We start from the raw sequence: 21,864 nt of genomic DNA on the forward strand, positions 1-21,864 counted from the left end.
ATTCGAAATTAATCCGTCCGGTTCAACTGGTCTTTCTTCCTAGATTGCCGGTTCAAGGAGGCATCTGCAAAGCTGCAGGAAAGATCTTTTTGAAGCCCTTCGCACAGCTGCCAGCACAACCAGAAAGGGCATCTACCGATCTTTCTTACAGGAAGTTTACCGGGTCTTCATTTTTTTTTAAGCCAGAAAGCCAAAAGAAAAAAAGCAGCCTGGCCTGGAAGTTAAGGGAGACAGTGTAAATCGTTAAGAATTGAAGATCAAATTTGGGTCGGCCAAATTTATGAATTAGTCGCGTTAGAATTCAGTTCGGATATATCATAAAGGATCGGGGCTGCTGGACACCTTCAGAAGCCAACAATGTAAACACAGCCTCAGCTTGGGAGCGTCGAGGGAAAAAAACGTCGAGTAGGCAATTGCCATTCCAGGTGGCCTTTGATACAAATAGTAAATAACCGAAGGAAGCAAAATCGCTTCATTTTTTCCCTTCAAAGGGACGGAAAGAGGAAAAACAAGTCGCTTCCTCTTTTCTCCGAGGAGAATTAGGCCCCCCACCTCCTTCTACTGACCCAATTTACCGCCAGCGGGATGGATGTGGGGGGGAAGAGAGGCGGCGGCAGAAGAGGAGGAGGAGCTCCAAGCCGGATCAGTTGCGAGGCGGAACTCTTTTTTTTTTTTAATTGCCTCTCTAAAAGTCTCGCCTGAGAGCCGCGGAGTAATCCGAGTCTGTAATTTGATTCACCACACCGCGAGTTCTTAACCTATCGTCTCTGTTTCTTGGCGGAGGGTTACCGTTAAAAACAACACCAACCCCAAAAAGTACCCTGCGAGGAGGCGGAGCGCTGACGTCTTTTAGTCAATCTCGCCGGAGTAGCCGCAGAAGGCGGATAGCCGGAGCGTGAGGAGGTTGTGTTGCGGTGTTTCTCAATCTCTCTCTCTCTCTCTCTTTTTGAAGGAGGAGGAAAGGCGGAAAAAAAAAGCGCGTGCTGCCTCGTCATAACTGACGCCGGATTTGCTCGTCCTTCCTTCCCGCCTTTCGGTCGTTCCCTTTTCCTGCGCGCAATCCTCTACTCTGCCACGCGGAGTCGGTTGGCGAAGGGGAGGCGGAACGAGTTGTGCGCTTCTCTCCTCTCGCCGCTGCCCGTTCCCGGTGTTTTTTTTTTTTTTTCCCCCTCCACGGTCTCCTTTCCAATACTTCTCGCCCCCCTTCTGGTAGTTCCCCTGGAGTGCAACGGCGCGCCCCACGTCTTGGAAGCAGAAGCCGCCTTTCCTTCTCTACAGACTGGACGTTCTCAATATGAACGGTTTCGTCTACCCTGTGCAACTGCAGGTAAGCGAAAAGGGCGGGGAAAAGCCCTTGCGAGCCCAGGGCGTCTTTCCAGGCTTCACCCGTTTTAGCGCTTCGCCGAAGTCCGCGCTTGGGCTTTTGTCTCCGAGGGGAGCGGGGGCGGGGGAGTGGAGGGAAAAAAGAAAAATGTCCGTAGGTTGTGGGGTCCTGTGCAATACAAGACCGTTGACCTCGAAGGAGGGACTCCGGAGCCCGCCTGGCCCCGCGGGGTAAGCTTCGAGAGGGGGTGGGGAAAGGAAAGGCGAAGGGCAGCTTGCTCGATCTTTTTGTAGAGTGCGGTACTCGGGTAGCGCACGTGGATTGCCCTTGATCCATAAAATGCGCAGTGGAAAGGGAAAGGGGGTTCTGCTATAAAAGGGGGGGAGGTTTTTGCATTAAAATATTTCATTATGCGTGGATTCCAAGTAAGGAATATTTATTCCTTTTTGTGTGTATGTCTGAGGGAGGTGTTTCCACCTCGATTTTATTAGCCTGATGACCCCTCCCCTTCGCTCCAATGGGGGAAAATGTTCTTTAACACGGTGCAGTTTTCTTCGGCCAAGGAGTGGAAGGAGCTGTGTCAGTATGTCCTTAATTTCAACGTGGATGGTTGCAGTAGTGGGCGTTCCCCTAAATCGGTGGCTGACTATATATGTGTGTGTGTGTGTGTGTGTGTATTTTCTCATATATATAGATAGATATAGAGATAGATTAGATAGATAGATAGATAGATGATAGATAGATAGATAGATAGATAGATAGATAGATAGATAGATAGATAGATAGATAGATAGATAGATAGATAGATAGATAGATAGATAGATAGATAGATAGATAGATAGAGTATTCAGCTTTGGGTATTTTCCCACGTCATTGTAGTTGTGCTTTTAAAGTTGTAGCAACGTTTCGGCAGAATCTCATCTGCCATCATCGGGCTTCTGTATTGTGTTCGTCTGAAGCCTGATGATGGCAGATGAGATTCTGCCGAAACGTTGCTACTTTAAAAGCACAACTACGATGACGTGGGAAAATACCCGAACAAAGCATACATGTACATGTATGATCATGGTGTTATAAACCCTCACAGTAAGAAGTATTTCTACTTGGGTCAGGTTAAAAAAAAAAAAACCTCTGAAACCAAAAATCGCTCCGATTTTGCAGCATTGAGTTGAAAGGTTTCATTAAGGTTCAATACTGTTGATTTAAATGAGATGGGATTATTATCACCCATTGCTTACATTTCTTCTTCAAATCCTCAAAAGACGGCAAGGGGAAGGGTATTCTTTGCGGTCAAATAATGTAGGGGATTTAAGATGAGAAGACCGATTTGAAAAAAAAAAACGTGTGATAAATTCTGATGTTTTCAGCAAATCTGACTTGTCATCCCCCCCAAACAATCTTGAAATAAGGGCAAGGAGCCCTGACCTTTCCCAGAATGATGCACTTCATCATACAGAATATTTGTTTCTCACGATTGGCCTTGTCTGAAAGCATTGGCATATGGCAAGCTAAGGCGTGTTTTTTTTCGGCTTGTTTTGTCTGGGTTAGGGAGTAGCCTTGTTTGAAAGAAAGCAAGGATTGGTGAGGATTTTTGAAATACAATGTTAGAATTGCTAAGAAGTGGGGAAAATCAGCAATGAGGTAAAAATGGATCATTATTTGGAAATTGGGTATTTTTTTTTCTTATTCCGCTTTTCCTTTGTTCGGTCTCCACGTTGCTGCATCCTGTTGCCAAGCTCATAGGATTGAAAAGCCTCTGCTCCAATATGCTTCTTCTTTGGTAGAAATATGATTGGCTAGTGTGCTTTCTTATCCAGCCAATTGAAAGATGAAAGCTGTATGATCGAATGTGTATGTTGCACAGCTACGAAGGAGGAGAGAGACAGCTTTTATTAGTCTTCCATATCTTAAAATTGTTTAGTATTACTTTAGAATAAGAAAATCACATTTATAAAATAATTAACTGTAACTCTCTTCATGCAGAATGGTCCTGAAATATTGTATATGGATATTTGTCGGATTTTAAGTAAGGAAAGTAGTAAATGCTCCTCTGTGGTCAAAATGTAAATCTCCCACAAATATTGGCATGGCATTGGCAGTATTCAAGTCATTTGCTTGTCCCTGAATAGTACATCTTAATAGCTGTATTATGTATTTTAAAAAAAAAACAATCCTCTAGGATTCAAAATGTAGGAAGGTTTTTCTCCTTTAAAATAGTTGGGAAGGGTTCTACATTTAATGAGTTTGTAACTTTCCCTTCATCCTATCAATTTCTCAGTCAAATATTGTGCTTTTTAAAAGTACAGCTTACATACCTGTATCATGACCCCTCTTCCATGTTTAATAGCTATTTCTGCGAGATAGAATTAATAGGGTGAAATATTTCTGTCAGCTGAACAAGAAACCAGAGGTTATGAGATGGAAAGAATACATTGTGAAAAAGATAAACCGGCCTTAGTGCTGCTCCTTTGATCAGCATAAACCTAGAAAAGGTTCAGTCATAATTATATTATGCTTATTTTGCTTACTTGAGCTAAACTTCACACATGTTGTATAGTTGAAGGGGTTCCAGGAAAGGTATGGTGTACCAATATTGAAAGGCATAGTATATGAATGTCAAGAAGCTGTTTTTCCAACTTCCATTTACTTTTTTATTTCTGTCCTCTTTAGAACAGGATTAATGTTCTATCCTAGGATTGTTAATGCTTTGCTACTTTATACAATACTCAATTCTCATCGAGGCTTTTCTTAACAGCATTTTCTCAACATTCTGGCATTGAGAAATTATTATTCTGTTTAGAAATATTATAATTAGTGATAGGAGTGGGTAAAAAAAAAACTTGTGCAACTTTTTCCGACTCTTCTTTGATCTTAGTTGTTAGTTTACCTCCTTTCCCCTGAAGTACATTTTCAGCATAAAACCTCCTCAAATTTGCACATCTATAAATAATCACATTATCAATTATTTTTGAACTTAGATTACAACATAGCTGCATAGGCAAGCATAAAGTTACACAATTGTTTTTTTTTATCTGTAGAGTGTATTTTTTTTTCATTTCACCTGCTGTTACAACTATTAATAGTTGGGGTGGATGTTTATATGAGATGCATAAATTATGAAATATGGGTGGCTTTTCAAGAGTCATAATTTGTTCATATAATTGTTTATTTGAATATTTTCATGAATTGGTATGTCTCCTTCAAGATAATTCTCTAGTAAATTTCATACTTCTTTAAACATTCACAATTTTACATGAAAGTTTCTTATGTCATATATGTCCCTTCATCCAACTCAAATCAAAGTACTTGTATTAACTGTTCCCTTAAACCTCAAATATACTGAAAATTGTACTAAATAATCTGGATGACAATAATTAATTTATGGGTTTGAATGTTTAATTTCTTGAAACTATGCCAGTAATACATGAGGGAATGTATACATGGTTGAAGTCTAAGTTATTGAACAATGGTATAGAAATGGGGGGGGGATTACATCATTACAATTTGGTACATTGAAGAGGCTTGAAAATTATAATTTTTGTAGATATTTATTTATTTATTTAACCGTCATTCCGCAACAAAGTAACTCTAAGCAACCATATAAATACAATAAACTTTAGGAAAACATAATTTTCAATTCTCAATATATTGAATTGCAATGATAGATTTTTCCCAATTTCTATAATGTTTAAATAGTAAGTGCTGTGCTGTTTAATCTGACTTCTGCTCAACTTATATTACATTCTAAAATAGTATTTAGTGATTATAACACAGATATAAAGATTCAGTTTTCAAATAGAGTAGGCTGTATTTTCAGCCTACTGAATAGAATATATATTTAGTATAAAATTGTCCCTGGATTTCTGTTCATAAGCAGGAAAAGCAATTCTCATAGCTCTGTTCTTCAAATAACATCTAGAAAATCTAAATAACAATATATGGAAATTCCAAATTCATTTAATATTTGTTTTTTGTTTCAGAGTATGATGCATGACTATCACAGAAGAAATTCATGTCTATAGCTTTTAAGGACTTGATTACATCGTTTTAAAGCCTGATAGTTTTGGAGTCAACAGTTTAGAAATTACAGCTGCATGCATTTTTTCCAAACCAGTGTTTACCTAAGAAGGAATATAAATTGACATACCCTGTAATAGCACACAGTGGATTATTGAAGGTCTCCTTACTGTGAAATCACAGCATAAATCTAACTGGTGAGTTTATTCATGTATATGTGATTGTAAATAGTATTTCATGTGATGTATTGTAGATATAAATCAGTAGATATTTAAGTAGATATACCATAAAGCCAGAGTAAAAAAGGAAATAAATGACTACACTAGAAAAATGTAAACACAAAACAGAATTTTAGTTCCAATTGTAAACAGCTGCATAAAGAAGTCTTACTAGACAGATTCATTGGAGAATGGTTGTCCATATCTGTCCCCATCTATGCAAAGAAGGTAATTCTTACTCTTTTTTCTGACCTTGAAAGCAAAAGAGAGCAGCTACTGTAGCCATATGTTACACTGTATTGTCCGTATTGCTAAGGTGGTTACTTTTTCTTAAAAAATAGCCATTGAGAGAAAAAGAAGATAACAGTGCCAGTTTTTGTAATATTGTCATTTGTAAAGCATAAAAAATAGTTGCAAAGCCGAACAGCTCTCATTTTTAAAATTAAAAGGCAAAAGCAAGTCTCTTCAAAGCTTATTACTTTCACTTGGGAGAGAGACATAAAAGTTTTTATTTCCCTCAATATTGATTTCCCAGTTTGCGTTAAGGCAAATTTTATTTTCCTGAAATGAATTTTCAATTATAATCCCACTTATTTCTGAGGTTTGGATAAGTCTCTTAGGTATTTTTTTTTTTAGCTAGATGTGCCTCCTAACACATAGAGGGAGAAAGGAGAAAACATTCTGGCCAATGGGCAGAAGGAAGAGCCACAGCAGCAACAAAATATTTGTCCTCCAAATTAGTCTATTTACAATCAAGGGGAGATAGGGATCCGGTTTATCTTTGTACATGGACAGAGATTATTTCTGATATTGATATTATGTTTGGTTGCGAGTTGTTCAGAGAGACAGTTTTCCTCAGTAACTAAAAACTTTGAGTCATTTTTTAATAACTGGCATTTATTAGCATCCTTAAAATTGTAACTATTATCTGTCAACAATTATGTAAAAACATGCTTTTGTATTGTCAATGTGCTTATGCCTAAAGAATGCCATAAATTCTCAAACTAAGTATGGTACAGATTCCGTATAATATAGGAGACACCTGAAATTACAATGGGAAAGAATGGAAAAATAACTTATCTTTGGATGCATCATATTTTTGCTACTTATTGGGTCTATTCAAGGGGGAGAGAATCTACTCCATAATTCATTGCAATGCTTGCCCAGACCTGAATTTTGTTATTTTCTGTATAGTTTTGCACCATGCATAATTTTAAGATAGCCTTGTGTAAAAGAACTGTGATTAGAGTAGTTTATATCAAATCTTATAAGCTCTTCTTTGTTTCAGCCACAGAAACAGCAAAATGATTCCTAATGGGTATTTGATGTTTGAAGATGAAAACTTCATCGAATCATCTGTTGCCAAGTTAAATGCTTTGCGCAAAAGTGGCCAATTTTGTGATGTTAAGCTTCAGGTAATGTAAAAGTGTTGTATCTTCTGCCTGGTGATGCTGAATATTCATAAATACTTTAAAGAGAGAATATCTATTTATTTTGGTAATTTATTTCAAATATAGATACAGGTTTTCAACTTACAGCTGGTTGCTTAGCAACCTGTTGAAGTTATGATGGACCTACCTGGGAAGGTAGGGAAGGGGGTAATTATGACCTGGATTTGAAGCTCAGATGGTGTGGCCCATGGTCATATGACCACATTTCAGGCAGTTGCCAATTGTTGCAAAAAAAATTGGGTCAGTCATGTGGTTGGCCCGATTTATGACAGTGAATGGGCAGGCTCCATTATAGTCATGACTCAAGGACTATATAATAAGACATTAATAAAGTGGCCTTTTATTGCATATTGTGAGATCCGTTCACACTACTTTGAGATTTCTTTTTAAGCCTCTTTTTCAGTTTTCTAATTATGATCATGATTGGTCCAAAATTAATCCTAATTAAATATTTGCATTTATGATAGAAATGTTTTAATATTTTTAAATCAACAAGAGGTAAAAGTGCTTTGCCAAATGTTTTGGTACATCATGAGTCACTCAAACTACAGGTTTATAATTTGGTGAATAGTTTCTATTTCCAATTTAATAAATAATGCAGGGTTTTATTTTAATGAAGGTCTGTGGACATGAGATGCTGGCACATAGAGCAGTACTAGCCTGCTGCAGTCCTTATCTTTTTGAAATCTTCAATAACGACAGTGATTCTCATGGCGTTTCTCATGTGAAATTTGATGATCTTAATCCAGAGGCTGTTGAAGTCTTGTTAAATTATGCTTACACTGCTCAGTAAGTGATCTTTTTGTATATTACAAACATTTTTACTTTATACTCTGTCCAGAATAAATCTAAATAATAATTATGTCATTTTAACAGATTAAAGGCTGATAAAGAACTGGTCAAAGATGTATACTCTGCAGCTAAGAGGCTGAAGATGGAGAGAGTCAAGCAGGTATAATGCGGTTTTGGCAGGTAGCAAAACTTGAATGACTTGCCTGAGTTCAGAGGCTGAGCACGTTCAGGCTTAGTTAGCACTCACCATAGGAAATTTACGGAATGCTACAGCTAAGACATATACTTGGAACTTAGTTAAACCATTTGGTGCTGCCAAGATACACAAATATATCCATGAATGCACAAAGAATTGAGCTCAGTCATACTTTAAAATATAAAATCTGAAGACTTTTTCAAACACGTGTCAAGTTAAAGTATATTCAAAGTCAATTAGTTTGAATAGCTGCTGGCACACTGTTTACACTTCAGTTCTGGGGCCACTTTTATATATTCTTGTTAACCCATTTAAGAAGTTATATTCTTGTACTCAAAAGATATACCTAATAGATGAACTGGGGACTGTAATCATAATTACACATAGCAACAAAACTAAAATAGAAGTCTTTAGAGCACATCGTTAAAACTTAGACAAGAAGTCTTTTAATCATAGTAAAACCATTTAAATCATTTAGAGACAAGGTGGCCAAAATAACTTGAAATTTATTACTTTGTAGCACTCAAGTAAGTGAATTAAAGTATCTGGATTTTTATAGTAAAATAGCAGTTGTGTATATTTTAATTATTAAATATATTCAAAATGAAAACCAAGTGGGCAAGAGACTAAGACACAAGGAGGAGACAATATCCCTTGAGGGTGGGGGTTTTTTTTGTATATTGATTGCAGATAAGTGAATATATTATGTCATTTTAAAAATCAAACTACAGAATACAGAGTCGGGATCTGTGGTGAGAAAATCTAGAACAAAATGAAGTTGAAAAGTTACAATATATCATAATTGTAAACTTTTTTTTTTTTTTTTTTAAAGGTTTGTGGAGATTACTTGCTGTCCAGGATGAATGTTGAAAGTTGCATCTCTTATCGGAACTTTACAAGCAACATGAGTGATTTGCGATTACTGAACAAGATTGATGGTTACATTCAAGAGCATTTGTTGGAGATCTCTGACCAAGAAGAATTTCTCAAACTGCCACGTTTAAAGGTACTTATCCCATTTTCCTCCTTCCCCATCCATCACCTTGATACTGTTTTTCACATAAATATTAATTGCTTCAGTTAAGTGTTCCATGAAATAACCTTTTGACAAAAAAAAAAACCCTAACAAACTGGTATCAGGAACATGTATAAGCATTTAAATTCTTGTTTAATTATGACACCATTTGGAAGTAAACGTATACTTTTAGCAGTATTCTCTCTTAATTAAAAAATAATTGCATGAAAGTCACCATACCTTTACTTAGTACAGTTGGGAATATTGATTGCACAAACTTGTAATCTTAAAAAGTTTACAGATAGGCAGTTTTGTAACAATGCCACCTCAGCAAGAAAAGATACCAGGCATGTTTAGTATAGATTTTTCCAAGCCATTTACTGTTGCTCACTGTGACATACAGCCCAGAATTCAGGTCATTTGCACAATTGTAATAATGAAATTCACCAATAACATATAACTTGAACATATCTTTTATTAGGCAATTTAATTACAATAATCAAAACTGATACAAACAAATTTTAGGCCAAAGAAGAAAATGGGAATAAATAGTGAATAAATAGAATAAATTTAGGAAAAGAGAAAAGACATATATAAAAAAGCAAATATATCATCTGATATCCCATCGCTTGTCTATAAGCAGTTCCATCAGCTTCAATTACAGTATCAGCAAAAAGTTCACAATAAGTTACAAAATTTTCAAAATAATCAAATATACCAGCTCTATTCCTTCCATTTACTTCTAATAATCTTAACCTTTAATTCAAAATAATGATTTCCTGTTCAATTTTTCTTCATCCCACTGCATAAGTTTCTTCAAGGTTTAAAAAGCCCCTTTTGTAGATCCAATAAGAACATTTTCCAGGTCGTTCTGTTGGTTTATCATTTGTATTTATTGGTGACGCAGTGGTTAAAGTGCAGTATTGCAGCCAAACTGTACGCACAGCCTGAAGTTTGATCCTGATGGGGCGGGCGCAAGGTTGTCTCAATCTTCCATCCTTCCAAGGCTGATAAAATGAGGACTCAGATTGTTGAGGGCAATATACAAACAATACTACTTCAGTGTATACCACCCAAATAATGCTGTAAAGCATTATAGAGAGATATAAAAACCTAAACGCTATTTCTGTTTGTTTTAATTTTAAAAATTTAGCCAATTTCTTTTTTTATATCCAGTAACGTAAATTTAACCCTTTCCAAACCTTCTCTATTATTTGTAGTATTTTCAATACTTTCTCTGTCTTGGCAGATCTAATTTGTTCCACATTTGTCTTTCCTTCCTTGGACACATGCTAGGCCTTCCAGGACCATCTCCACACCACTGAGACACCCCACACTCTGCTTAATGACTTGTATAAAGGCTTGATGACCATACATGCAAGCGCTAGAATTGCATTGTCATTGAGTGAAGCAGTCACATAGTATCTCACTTAAGTGCAACAACTTACAACTGAAATTCCGGAGTCACTTTTCCTAAGTGAAGGACTCTCTGTAACTAGAAGTGGATGTAGATTAAAACACCAAATAGGAATTCATACCACATCACAGTTGTAAACCACGAGGGTTGGGGAAGACTAACACAATTTTTATTTATTATTTTACTTTGTCTGTTCACTGAAGGCTAAAATATATTGTTCAAAATGTTAAACATAGCTTGTTCTGAATGATTCAGTATAATAGCCATAGAGCACTAAGTATCATTACTGCTTTTTATTTTGAGATACCTTCCAGGTTGTATCTTTTGAGATAGCAAATATGTGCTGTCATTTGTTCACCATACTTCTAGCTTGTTCAGGGAAAATCCAAATTTAGCCAGAAATGTCATTATATACTTCCTTGCCTGTGTACAATGGAGCAAAACTCCCACAATCAATTGCTAATTGCTGTTTAGATTACAATTTATAACTTTCTTCCTTGTGGAAAATGTAACCTCTACTTAAGATTCTGTATTATATGAAAATGTATGTAAAAATATAGCCCATCAAAACTGAATAAACCTTTATCATCTTTACAATGTTTGTTTGGGGTTGCAGGCTCTCTTAACTAGGGTGAACTTAGGGTTGTGCTTTGTGGCCTCAGTGTGCTTTTCTTTTTTATTTCAGCTGGAGGTTATGCTGGAAGATAATGTTAGTTTGCCCAGCAATGGCAAGCTGTACACAAAGGTAATCAACTGGGTACAGCGCAGCATTTGGGAGAACGGAGACAGCCTTGAAGATCTGATGGAAGAGGTCAGTTTTCAGAAAAATGAGATTGGGCCATCTTTAACTGCTACATTTTTCTGAAATTAAGGATGATCCCTTCTCCTTTTTTTGTTCCCTTTAAAACAAAACTATGAAGAATTTAAATTTTACTGTAGGTATCCCTAAGATGAGAAACTAGGGGGGTTTCAGGTGAGCTGCTTAAACTACTGTTCGAGCTGGTCTTCTGTTTTTGTCTCTGTTTTCTTTAGGAAACTTCAAATATAGCAATTGTCTTCACTTTAAATTTGGGGAGGTGGTTTGAAACTTATTTTGTTCTTAATGTATTCTTTTTACAGGCTTTACTTAAAGAGAGAAAGTAGGACAAAGGTTCTAATGGTTGTTCCTCCCCATTGATTTATCTCCCCATAGGTTTATTAACAAAACTAGGATACTCATCGCTGAAGGACCATAGAAGAAACTTCAAGTGTAATGACACGTAAAGAAGCAGCAGTTCTGCCCCAGTTCTCCTATGAAAATTCGCTGTGGGCAGAGAACGATGATGTTTAATGGTGTTTACTTCTTTACAGGATATTTTAACAATTGAAAAGTTTTGTATAATTAACTAGCCTAATTCATGAACATAACTTCAACCCTTTCGTTTAAAAATGAGATGCACTGGAGATTCACATTTCAGATTGTTTCAAAAAATTTATTTAGTTACTATCAAAGGGAAGCCTTAATTTCCAGAACAATTGTTTGCTGTTTTTCTTTTATACCTGAGAATCTCAGTTATGTAATCAAATACTAATACATTTAATCTGAGATGTAGTAAGCAACCGAAGTTCCTGAAATGAAAAGTAGTTCCATTCTTTCATGCAATCCCTTTTATAAAACATAAGTGTTTGATTTACCTATTTCAAAACTGTGATTTGCAAAAAGAAATTTGTACAATTTATTTTGAAAGATAATGTACATTATACTTGTTGTACATTTGGATGTTTCTGGAACAAGGAGTACAGAAGTCAAGAAGATTTCTTTTGGGCTGTGAAAACAAGGAGCCTTTATCCAGTGTTTGAAGATCTGTCATCGTGAGAGAAACCTCCCTTTCTTTTTTTAAAAAAATGCCATTCTGCTAGATGGAGAGAAGATCAGGCTGCACTCCTGGAATCCTTATGAAGTTTCTATACAATGTACCATTAGTTAAGCAGCAATGGAGACTATAGCCAGATTGCTGTTCTGTTGTTTTGCAGGTTCAAACGTTGTACTACTCAGCTGATCACAAGCTGCTTGATGGAAATCCACTAGATGGACAGGCTGAGGTGTATGGCAGTGATGATGACCACATTCAGTTTGTGCAGGTACAAAATGCACATGGTCTGAGGTAACCTTAGGTAAAGTTGGGTAGAGTAGTACAACACAACTAAAATGTTGTGTAGTATAATGAAAACAAGACATTTCCAGTTTAGAAGACTAGGGAAATACAAACTTAAAATAATTTTAACTTCTGGCTCATCTAGTTTTGAGCTGCGTCTTAATGTATTTAATACATGCTAAATACTGTGAAACCAAGAATAGAATTAGATATTTAACTTGAGCTTCCATGAGCTTAAATGTGCGGAGAAGATGAATGTGGTAGAACAAGTCTCCCTTGAGTTCTAGAGAAAAGAATTGGGGCAATTCAGGAGTATTGGAGAAAATAGAACGTGTTTCGGTCACAAGTGGCGGCTAGGTATCAAATCATAATATAATTTTGAAATCCTGGTGTAAACAATGGGCTCACTTGAGCAAAAAGGTTTGTCGTTGCAGGAATAAATGTGTTCTGGATAAATATGGCAGAAAGTAGTGGGAAAGTTTGCTTCATTTAATAAGATTCCTATTTGCTTTCTGGACTTAGTAATAAGTTATGTTTTTACACTTCAGTTTATTAACTTTTGAGACAAAATTCATATTTTAATTGTAATTTAATTGCCATTTAGTAAGTTTTTCACTAGCATTTAATATTTGAAGAAAGTATAAATGGTGTTAACATCGATTTAGAGATGAAGGCCACTGAATTCAGTGGAGAAGAGTAAAAAGGAGGAGACAAGGTTAGGATATCTGAACAAGCAGTAAAATAAAAAATATGGATAAATAGAAGAAATAATGAAACACAGACGAAAGGGAAATAGGAAGCTGTATTGAAGAATAATTTTATTCTAAAAAAAATAGATCCTCTAATCTTAGTTGAGAAATCCTATAGTCAATAAGGTAAAATCTTTATATTAGCAAGAAAATGGTGCAGTAGTTACCATAGGTTTAAACCATTGAAAAGTAATACAAATAATACAGAATAGATTTAAAGTAGGTAAATAGTGTTAAAATATGTAATTTAGTTAGATAGGATTTATGTTTTGTGATAAGCATTCATCTTAGTGCAGTGTGTGAACCCAGTTTTGTGAGTGGTAAACCAATTCCTTGTATGATGTGTAAATACAGTTTGTAATACCTTGAATTTGGTAAATGTTGACTTAATGTAAGGAACAAACTATTTCATTTGTATACATTTGAATTGTGTTTTAAAATGGAATGTAGACATGTGAAGTTGAGGATAGTAAGTTATTAAATGGAATAGAATATTATTTTGTGGATAAACAAAGCATTAACTGTTTCATCTTGTTGCTAAAGCATCCAGCAAGTTACCTGTGTAGCTGTTCTATTGGATGAGGTTCTACAGCAATAAAAATAGTTCTGAAGACAAAGGCAGAGCAATTTTTGCTCCCTGGCTAGGTTTCTGCAGCTGCCTTTTGATTTTGCAGAAAAGGCCACTCCGTGAGAATGATCTCAAGCAGATAAGTAGCAGTTCTTCTGGAAGTCTTTCACCAAATGCAGCAGTGCAGAATCTTAAACACGAGTGGAAAATTGTTGCTTCAGAGAAGACCTCAAGTAAGCCAAAGTTGTTTGTTACTGGTTTTACTTTAGCTTATTTAATTCATGTTAAATGCAGAACTAGTGGGAGGAACCAAACAACTGCTCATGTACATAATAGATATTCTTTTTCTTTGAATGATTTATAGGTTTTTAGAATTACAACACATTTAGAGGGAAGGATGTGAAAACCTTGGTATACTAGAATTGAAATGTATGTTTTGTTTTTCAGATAACACCTATCTCTGTCTTGCTGTTCTGGATGGTGTCTTTTGCGTTATTTTCCTTCATGGTCGTAGCAGTCCACAGAGTTCCCCAACTAGTACTCCACGACTGATGAAAAGTTTGAGTTTTGAGGTTCAACCAGATGATCTTATAGAAAAGGTGATGTCTCCTATGCAGTATGCTCGATCTGGATTGGGAACAGCAGAACTTAACAGCAAGCTGGTTGCTGCAGGTAACACCATAATTTGTATACCTCAGTTTGAGCAATATGTTGTCCTTTAAATCTTTTGGACCTGGAGATATACTAACTACAAGTGGCAAAAGTTCATAAAAATTTCATAAAATTTCAAAAGTTCATAAAAATTTTGGAGGATCACAAATCATCTAAGCTTTTTTAAGATAGTATTTCTCTAACCCAATAATACATCTTCTGTATGCTCTTTTTACAACAAGGTGGCTATAACAGACAAGAATGTTTGCGCACTGTGGAATGCTATGACCCACAGAGAGATTGCTGGACTTTCATTGCACCAATGAGGACTCCAAGAGCTCGATTCCAGATGGCAGTTCTGATGGTACGTTTACAGTAAACAGCCATCACAAGTTCATTTCCCTGCTAAAACCTGTTTAACAATTGTAGCGTGTTAGATTAGGTGGAGGTAGGAGAGTAGGATTCTCTGGAGTAGGAGGGGATCAATATTGCGGACGAGTATTTTATCTTGAGATAAGCCTTTAATACTAGGCCATTATGCCATCTTAATGGTTTTCATTATACTGATTTAAAAGCCTCTTCTCTATTAATGCCCAGATTTAGAGATAATATAATACAAAAGATCATTTCAACAACATGTATTTCCACTACTCAGGGACAGCTGTATGTTGTTGGTGGATCAAATGGACACTCCGATGACTTGAGTTGTGGGGAGATGTATGATTCCGAAATAGATGATTGGACTCCAGTTCCAGAACTGAGAACTAACCGTTGCAATGCAGGTCAATATTTATAATGCTCTATAAAGTTACTAACTTTAAAACTTGCAAATTATAACTTCTTTCCCCCCCTTTTGCATGAACAGGAGTATGTGCACTGAATGGAAAACTGTATATTGTTGGTGGGTCAGATCCTTATGGACAGAAGGGATTAAAAAACTGTGATGTCTTTGATCCTATAAGCAAATCTTGGACAAGCTGTGCTTCATTAAATATCCGTAAGTTCATAATCTCTTTAAATTTTGGAGTGATTTATTTTCTCTTCTTGCAGATTTTACTTGTTTTGCCTGTAGATGATGTCAGAATTTACAAATGGCATGTTTATGCACCTGAAAATTTAACCCAGGAAGAATTATATGCTGCAAGTAAAGTAAAGCAGAATTTTCCAGAATGCCTAAGTGAAACAATCTTAGACATAGAATCTTGATGCTAAAATAGCTTTTTTTTCTTCTTCTTCTTTTGTCTTTATAGGTAGACACCAACCTGCTGTATGTGAACTTGGTGGTTATTTGTATATCATTGGAGGAGCCGAGTCTTGGAATTGCCTTAACAGTGTAGAACGTTACAATCCGGAAAACAATACTTGGACCCTAATTGCATCTATGAACGTGGCTAGGCGTGGAGCTGGTGTTGCTGTTCTTGATGGTAAGCACATGGGATTGAAGAAATATTCCAATTTTTTTACTTTAACAGTTGTTTAATGCCTTGAATTTGTGAGCACACAGCATCACTTCCATATTATTTTAATCCGCCTCTATATTGCAACATCAAGATGAGTATAGATACTTCCGATACACTGGCTTGTTACATAGGTAGAGTGCACATGTATACGTGCATGTACATGATTGAAAGATGTGAAATTCAAGCTACTTGAAAACTGTCTTTCCTACTTATTGCCATTCAGAGATCTATACTTGTCACATTAATGGGATACACCCGAGTAGGCTTCTGTTTTCCATGTAGCAATGGAATAAATTACAGCATAAACTATTATGTGCTTAACTGTTGCATGGAACAGAACATTTGCATTTAAGTAATCCCTGTCGTAACTCAAATGCTTTTATTTTGGGGTGACTTGTTCCATGCACTGGTGAAATATGCTGCTTTGCTCTTGGCAGAAGTGGTTTTGTAGGAAATAACAGTAACAGTGAGAAGACAGTACAAATTCGCCTTACCCATTAATATGGTGCTTAGCCCAAACCCAGAACAGCTAAAGTATTCTAAACTGACTCATCTAAAACAATTTGGCAGAACTGACAATTTGTCCTAGGTTTAAACAAAGCTAATTAGTTCACTATAAAATTCGCCTTTAGATATTAAGCACATATATTGGGGTGGGGGGTGGTTTGGACAATTGAAATTTTGCATTTTTGGCAGTTTATTGGGACACATGTTCTTCACGCTTTTGCTCTTATTTGCTCCCTAGGAAAACTCTTTGTTGGTGGTGGCTTTGATGGCTCACGTGCAGTCAGCTGTGTGGAAATGTATGACCCTGCTAAGAATGAGTGGAAGATGTTGGGTAGCATGACCACACCAAGAAGCAATGCTGGTTTTGCAACAGTGAACAACACTATCTATGCAGTAGGAGGATTTGATGGCAATGAGTTTCTGAATACAGTTGAAGTCTACAATTCAGAATCCAATGAATGGAGCCCCTACATAAAAATCTACAAGTTCTAATTTCCTTAAAACTAACAGGCTTAGTGATGTAATTGTTTTAGTAGAGGTACACATGTGAATAAGGTGGGAGGGAAGGGTTAAAAGTTGCCATCAGCAACAAGGCTTTTGCATATTGCATACTATTAATATGCTGTACATATTTTTTTAGAATAAATGAAGGGTGTTGTATGCATTAGAATTTAATTTAGACTTAACATTAGATTCTTCTGAAATAAGAATGTAAGTTGATGGCATATCATTTCACGAGCATCCTCCAATGTTACATTTTGCTGATTTGCACAAGCAAATATTTTTATTTTGGAATTGTTTCTACTGCAGGAAAGAAACAGCAGTCTTCATTATCAGCAATTACTTTATAGGCCTTTTTTCTTAAATAACTGGAATAATCTCATAAGCCTTATTTAAATAGCTAAATGGCTTTATTTAAAAAAAGTTGACACACCTGCCATTTTGACTGCCTTTTATAACTTTTTATATATTAATAGAGCCAGGACTCTTATAACCTTGAAGTGACAATGAGCAAACAAATGTATGATGCAAAGAGACAATCTCAAAATTCACAGACTGGAGTAAGACATTTAATTTGCTACCATGAGAGCTATTACTTTTTTCCCTCTGCTTTGATATTATATGATCTTTTTAATACATAATTATTTTCCATTACATCTGAATGGACTTTCTGAATTTGAGTGTTAATATGAGTGAAGAAGCATAACTCTGAAATTCCGCCAAGATAGAGGCTGTTTTCTGTATGGTTCTTAAGCAGTTGTAACAAACATGCAGAGTTATAAGATGCAAAACAAAAAAGTCTGTGCTGTCTTAGAAAGGTTACCTATCTCAAAAATTATTGTATAAGTTTGTATCTTTCTACTGCAAGCTCAAAACATGCTGTAATACAAATTGTGTTTCATTTCTTTAATAATTGTTGTTTGATTCTGATGCTTGAGGGTTGGAGATGCTTGAGGTATAATATTTTGTTCTTAATATCTTACTAAGTACTTCAGCATTTTAAGAACACAACAGAGCTCTGCTAAATCTTAAGTACAGCACTTTCTCACAGTAGCCAATTAGTGTGCTTGAAGCAGGAGGTGATCTACCCTTGTCCTACTATTTCCCCAGCCCCTTGCAATGAAAGCTTGTTGTCCTAACTCAGAAGTGCTTCAAGATCAATAGCCATTGATATTTTTTTCCCTTTTATAAAGTTGTCTAAACTACATTTATGAAGCCATCCAACATAGCGCCCCTCATTTGATTTTGAAATAGTACTTTCCACAAGTTAATTATATGCTGTGTGAAGTGACTAAACAGTACAGGTAGTCCTTGACTTGCGAATATTATTCCAGCCATAAATCATAGTTATCATGCAGGTCACTCTGACTACACTCAATTTTTGCATTTTTTTTTTTTTTTTTTGCTGTGGTTGGTAAATAAATGCCATGGCATTAAGCAGAGCCATTGTACCCCATGGCTGTTTTTTGCCAGAAATCATAAGTAAATACAACTTGCTGGCTAACAAAAGACACAAATCACAGCAGAATCCTACAAACAACTGTAAATGCAAGCTGGTTGCCAAGGACCCAGAATGCTACCATCTGATTGCAGGGGAAATCCACCATCAGGTTGCAAGTCACTCCGGGGAGGTCTGTTGTAACTCCAGTCATTAAGCAAGTGATCATAAATTGAAGACCACCTGTACTGAAGATATTGGGTTTGTTTAACATCGCAGTGTTTATTACTTTCAATTCCTTTAATAATCCTTTAGTATGGGATTTGTCTTTCACAACTGCCATGCAAGAGAGTAAGCCTTCATTGTGCTATCCATTATGACTCAAAAATCTATTGAATTGTCAAATTCATTCAATGTCTCTAAAGGGTGTTCTGGTGTGTATTACTTTGCAGCTCCTTGAACTGAATGGTATTTGCCATTTGTGGAAAAAAAATTCCACTCTGAATAGTACCAGCCATAAACATAACCCACTTGTTGTTTGCCCCAAATTCACATATTAATGCTCCCAACACAAAAACATAATCTACTTGTTCTCATTTGAGAAAGTTATTCCTTTTGTTAGCAGTCTACAAAAGTAAATCCTTTCACCCCTTTGGTTACTAAGTTTATAGGAACAGTTGGAGAGGAATTTTGGCAAAGGCTTTTTGAGAATCAAATGCGCTACAGATGGTAACCAAAGCCTAAAGGTTGATGAGGCACACTGAATTTTTGTAAAATCTTATGTTTTCAGCAAGACATGGTCATCTATGCCCAGTAACAGATGTTAGTTGACTGCCCTATAATTTCCCAGATCTCTCCTGGGCTTCTTCCTAAAATTGGTCTGTTGGCTACCTCCCAATCCCCTGGCAGTGAACCTGATTTGGCTGTTTTATTTTTTGCTAGAGCAATTTCCTGTCTTCTCATAAATCCCAACATTTTTTTAGAAAGTCCCCCATTTGAAATCGAATGTTGCTGTTTCAGATCCTGCTAGCAATTACCTACTGACATGCTAAATGTGATATTTTCTGTTTCAAAGTGATTCCGCAATGCTTGCATTTTTTGCGCTAGCTATCACTGAACTCCAAGGTTGCCTCCACTCTAGTTGCTTTTAGGACCAAACATTCTAAGGCGTACCGTAGTTGTATCAAGAAAATAATTTATCGTAAGCCTTTTGTATGCATTTCTGATGTATTTTACTATCTCGGCCTCATCCTCAGTATTTTGATCAGGACTCTACATTTGTGACCAGATATTGCCACTCACAATAATTCATCTTTCAATGTAGTCTATTGTACATTTTACATTCTTGATATAAAGAACGATTCCTTCAATATAACCTTCCCTTGTAAGATTATATTCAATGTCAGCATGAGTTTAGTGTTTCACATATGGCTTCTATTTCCTGATACGATTATCTATTAATCCACTCCTGACATTGTTTCTATCCGCTATACTTTTATTGATTTAACTACACTTTACTGAACTGGATGTGAATCAGTTCAAAATTTAAATTTAAACTGAATCAGTTCAAAATTTGTTCTGTCATTTTTATATTTCCAAGCCAATGAAATTTGCAAAAAACCAAATAGCCTGGGAGATCTATCAATTTGCAGGATTTCAACTTTTGAAAAGGATGGAACAAACTGGATGTGGTGAAAAACTGGCAAAAGAAATATTATAAAAACATTTGTTTTGATCAGAGGCTATGTAGAGAAAAAAATCACCTCCAAAGCCTATTGGTACATTGGTTGGAATGCAGTATTGTAGCTAGCAGTTAGATTGTGACAGGCTCAAGGTTGATTCAGCCTTCCAATCCTTCTGAAATCAGTAAAATGAGGACTCTGATTATGGGGACAATATGCTGACTCTGTAAACTACCTTAGAGAAGGCTCTAAAGCACTATGAAGCAGTATATAAGTCTTCAGTTTCTATGGAGATTCTCAGTCATCCAGGTCATGATTGTCCCAAAGGTGCTTTCTTTTAAAAGGCAACTGGGTTTTCTTGTTTTGCTTGAAGACATTCCGTTTCTCGTCTAAGAAACTTCTTCTGTTCTGACTGAATGGGAAATCCTTTCTTTCTCCATCATTCAGTCAGAACTGAAGATGCTTCTTTGCCGAGAAGCAAAATGTCTTCAAGCAAAACAGGAAAGTCCTTTGAAAGAAAAGTTGCCTTTGAAGGAAGAAGCATCTTTGGGATAAGCCTAAGTGCTATTGCTATAACTAAGGAGAGGTACTGGGCAGTGGCTTGTTCTATTCTAAGCCCACTTTTCTTCATAAGACCAAAGTTATTTTTAAGGGATTGGAAAGAATTCAAGAAGCCATATTTTGCATGCTTTCCCTTCCTTGTTTGATAAAGCTTGAATTTCCCTTATATAAACTGAGCTGTGCCTGTTTAGCTGAACCTGTGCAAAGGAACAACTAGTATTTCTGAGAACTCTACTATAAAGGCAATCCTGAATTGGGAACCTAGTGAACCACACTTGTTACCTCCTGCCCAGAATGTTTGACAGCAAACAGAGACATTAAATGACCATATCCACCTAAACATTCTAATATTTTAAACAGCTTTATCTGAACATTTGGTATCTTGTATGGTGTTTAGGGCCCTTTGGATGTTTCCAAGTTGCAGCCTGAAACAGTTTCAGCCAGCGTGTCCAGTAAATGATGCTGCAGGGGGTGCAGGGTTCAAAACTTTTTCTATTCCTGTTCAATGTTATTTCAAGGCATCTATTTGTTTCCTGAATGAGACCAGTAACCAAATTATTGTTTGCCTTTTTCTCTTTTCTCATCGTCCCAGTCTTTGCATTCTCAGATGGTATTGTGTTAGCTAAAGCTGCATATGTAGCATCCTTTCATAGATATCTTGATGGCCAGTTTTTATTCAAGCCCCATTCTCAATCCCCTTCATCACCTGCTCCCTTCCCCAGTAATAATAAAACCTCTAAAGTTAGCTAATTACTTCACTTATAGAAAACTTATAGCAAAGGAAAAAGTAAAATTTAGAATAGGAAGGGAAGGAATTATTTTCTTGTGAATGCATGATTCTGCAGCTTCAGGTCAGCTAAAATCCCTAAAAAGTATTTCTTGAGACATGTGCAACCCCAAACCAATTTTTTTAGTGATCCTAGCTGGAAAATTAAATCTTGGCCACCCACCCTCTAGGAGCTTTTCTTTGTGTTCACTTCCTTATCAAGTTTATTAGATGGCAGCCAGGGAGAAAAATGGGGCATAATGGGGAGAACTCTTTCAGGGTTAATCTTACTTTTCTCGGCTAGAGAGTATTGTCCCCTGTGTCTCTTGCTCAGATATTCTGTGGCACACTGACACAGAAAAAGATACACCATATATTTAGAGATTAGATGCAATAAAAGATCATGGTGTGAACAA

At 36.2% G+C, this 21,864-nt stretch overlaps 1 protein-coding gene across 1 annotated transcript; it reads left to right on the top strand.

Annotated features, from left to right (window-relative positions):
* Window positions 1–875: 875 nt before the first annotated feature.
* Window positions 876–17,892, top strand: IVNS1ABP (influenza virus NS1A binding protein). Its single transcript, XM_026669278.2, has 15 exons — window positions 876–1,327; window positions 5,305–5,538; window positions 6,848–6,974; window positions 7,630–7,799; window positions 7,887–7,962; window positions 8,831–9,004; window positions 11,116–11,241; window positions 12,444–12,551; window positions 13,989–14,115; window positions 14,330–14,554; window positions 14,776–14,897; window positions 15,189–15,315; window positions 15,399–15,530; window positions 15,784–15,957; window positions 16,739–17,892. Exons 3-15 carry the CDS (start codon window positions 6,864–6,866, stop codon window positions 16,990–16,992), a joined length of 1,926 nt encoding a protein of 641 aa, XP_026525063.1. The 5' UTR covers window positions 876–1,327; window positions 5,305–5,538; window positions 6,848–6,863; the 3' UTR covers window positions 16,993–17,892.
* The last annotated feature ends 3,972 nt before the right edge of the window (window positions 17,893–21,864 follow it).

Source organism: Notechis scutatus, chromosome 3 (genome assembly GCF_049901735.1).
Source record: "Notechis scutatus isolate UNSWTSFEM ecotype Mainland chromosome 3, rNotScu1.2, whole genome shotgun sequence".
In the NCBI taxonomy this organism is placed as follows: Eukaryota; Metazoa; Chordata; class Lepidosauria; order Squamata; family Elapidae; genus Notechis; species Notechis scutatus.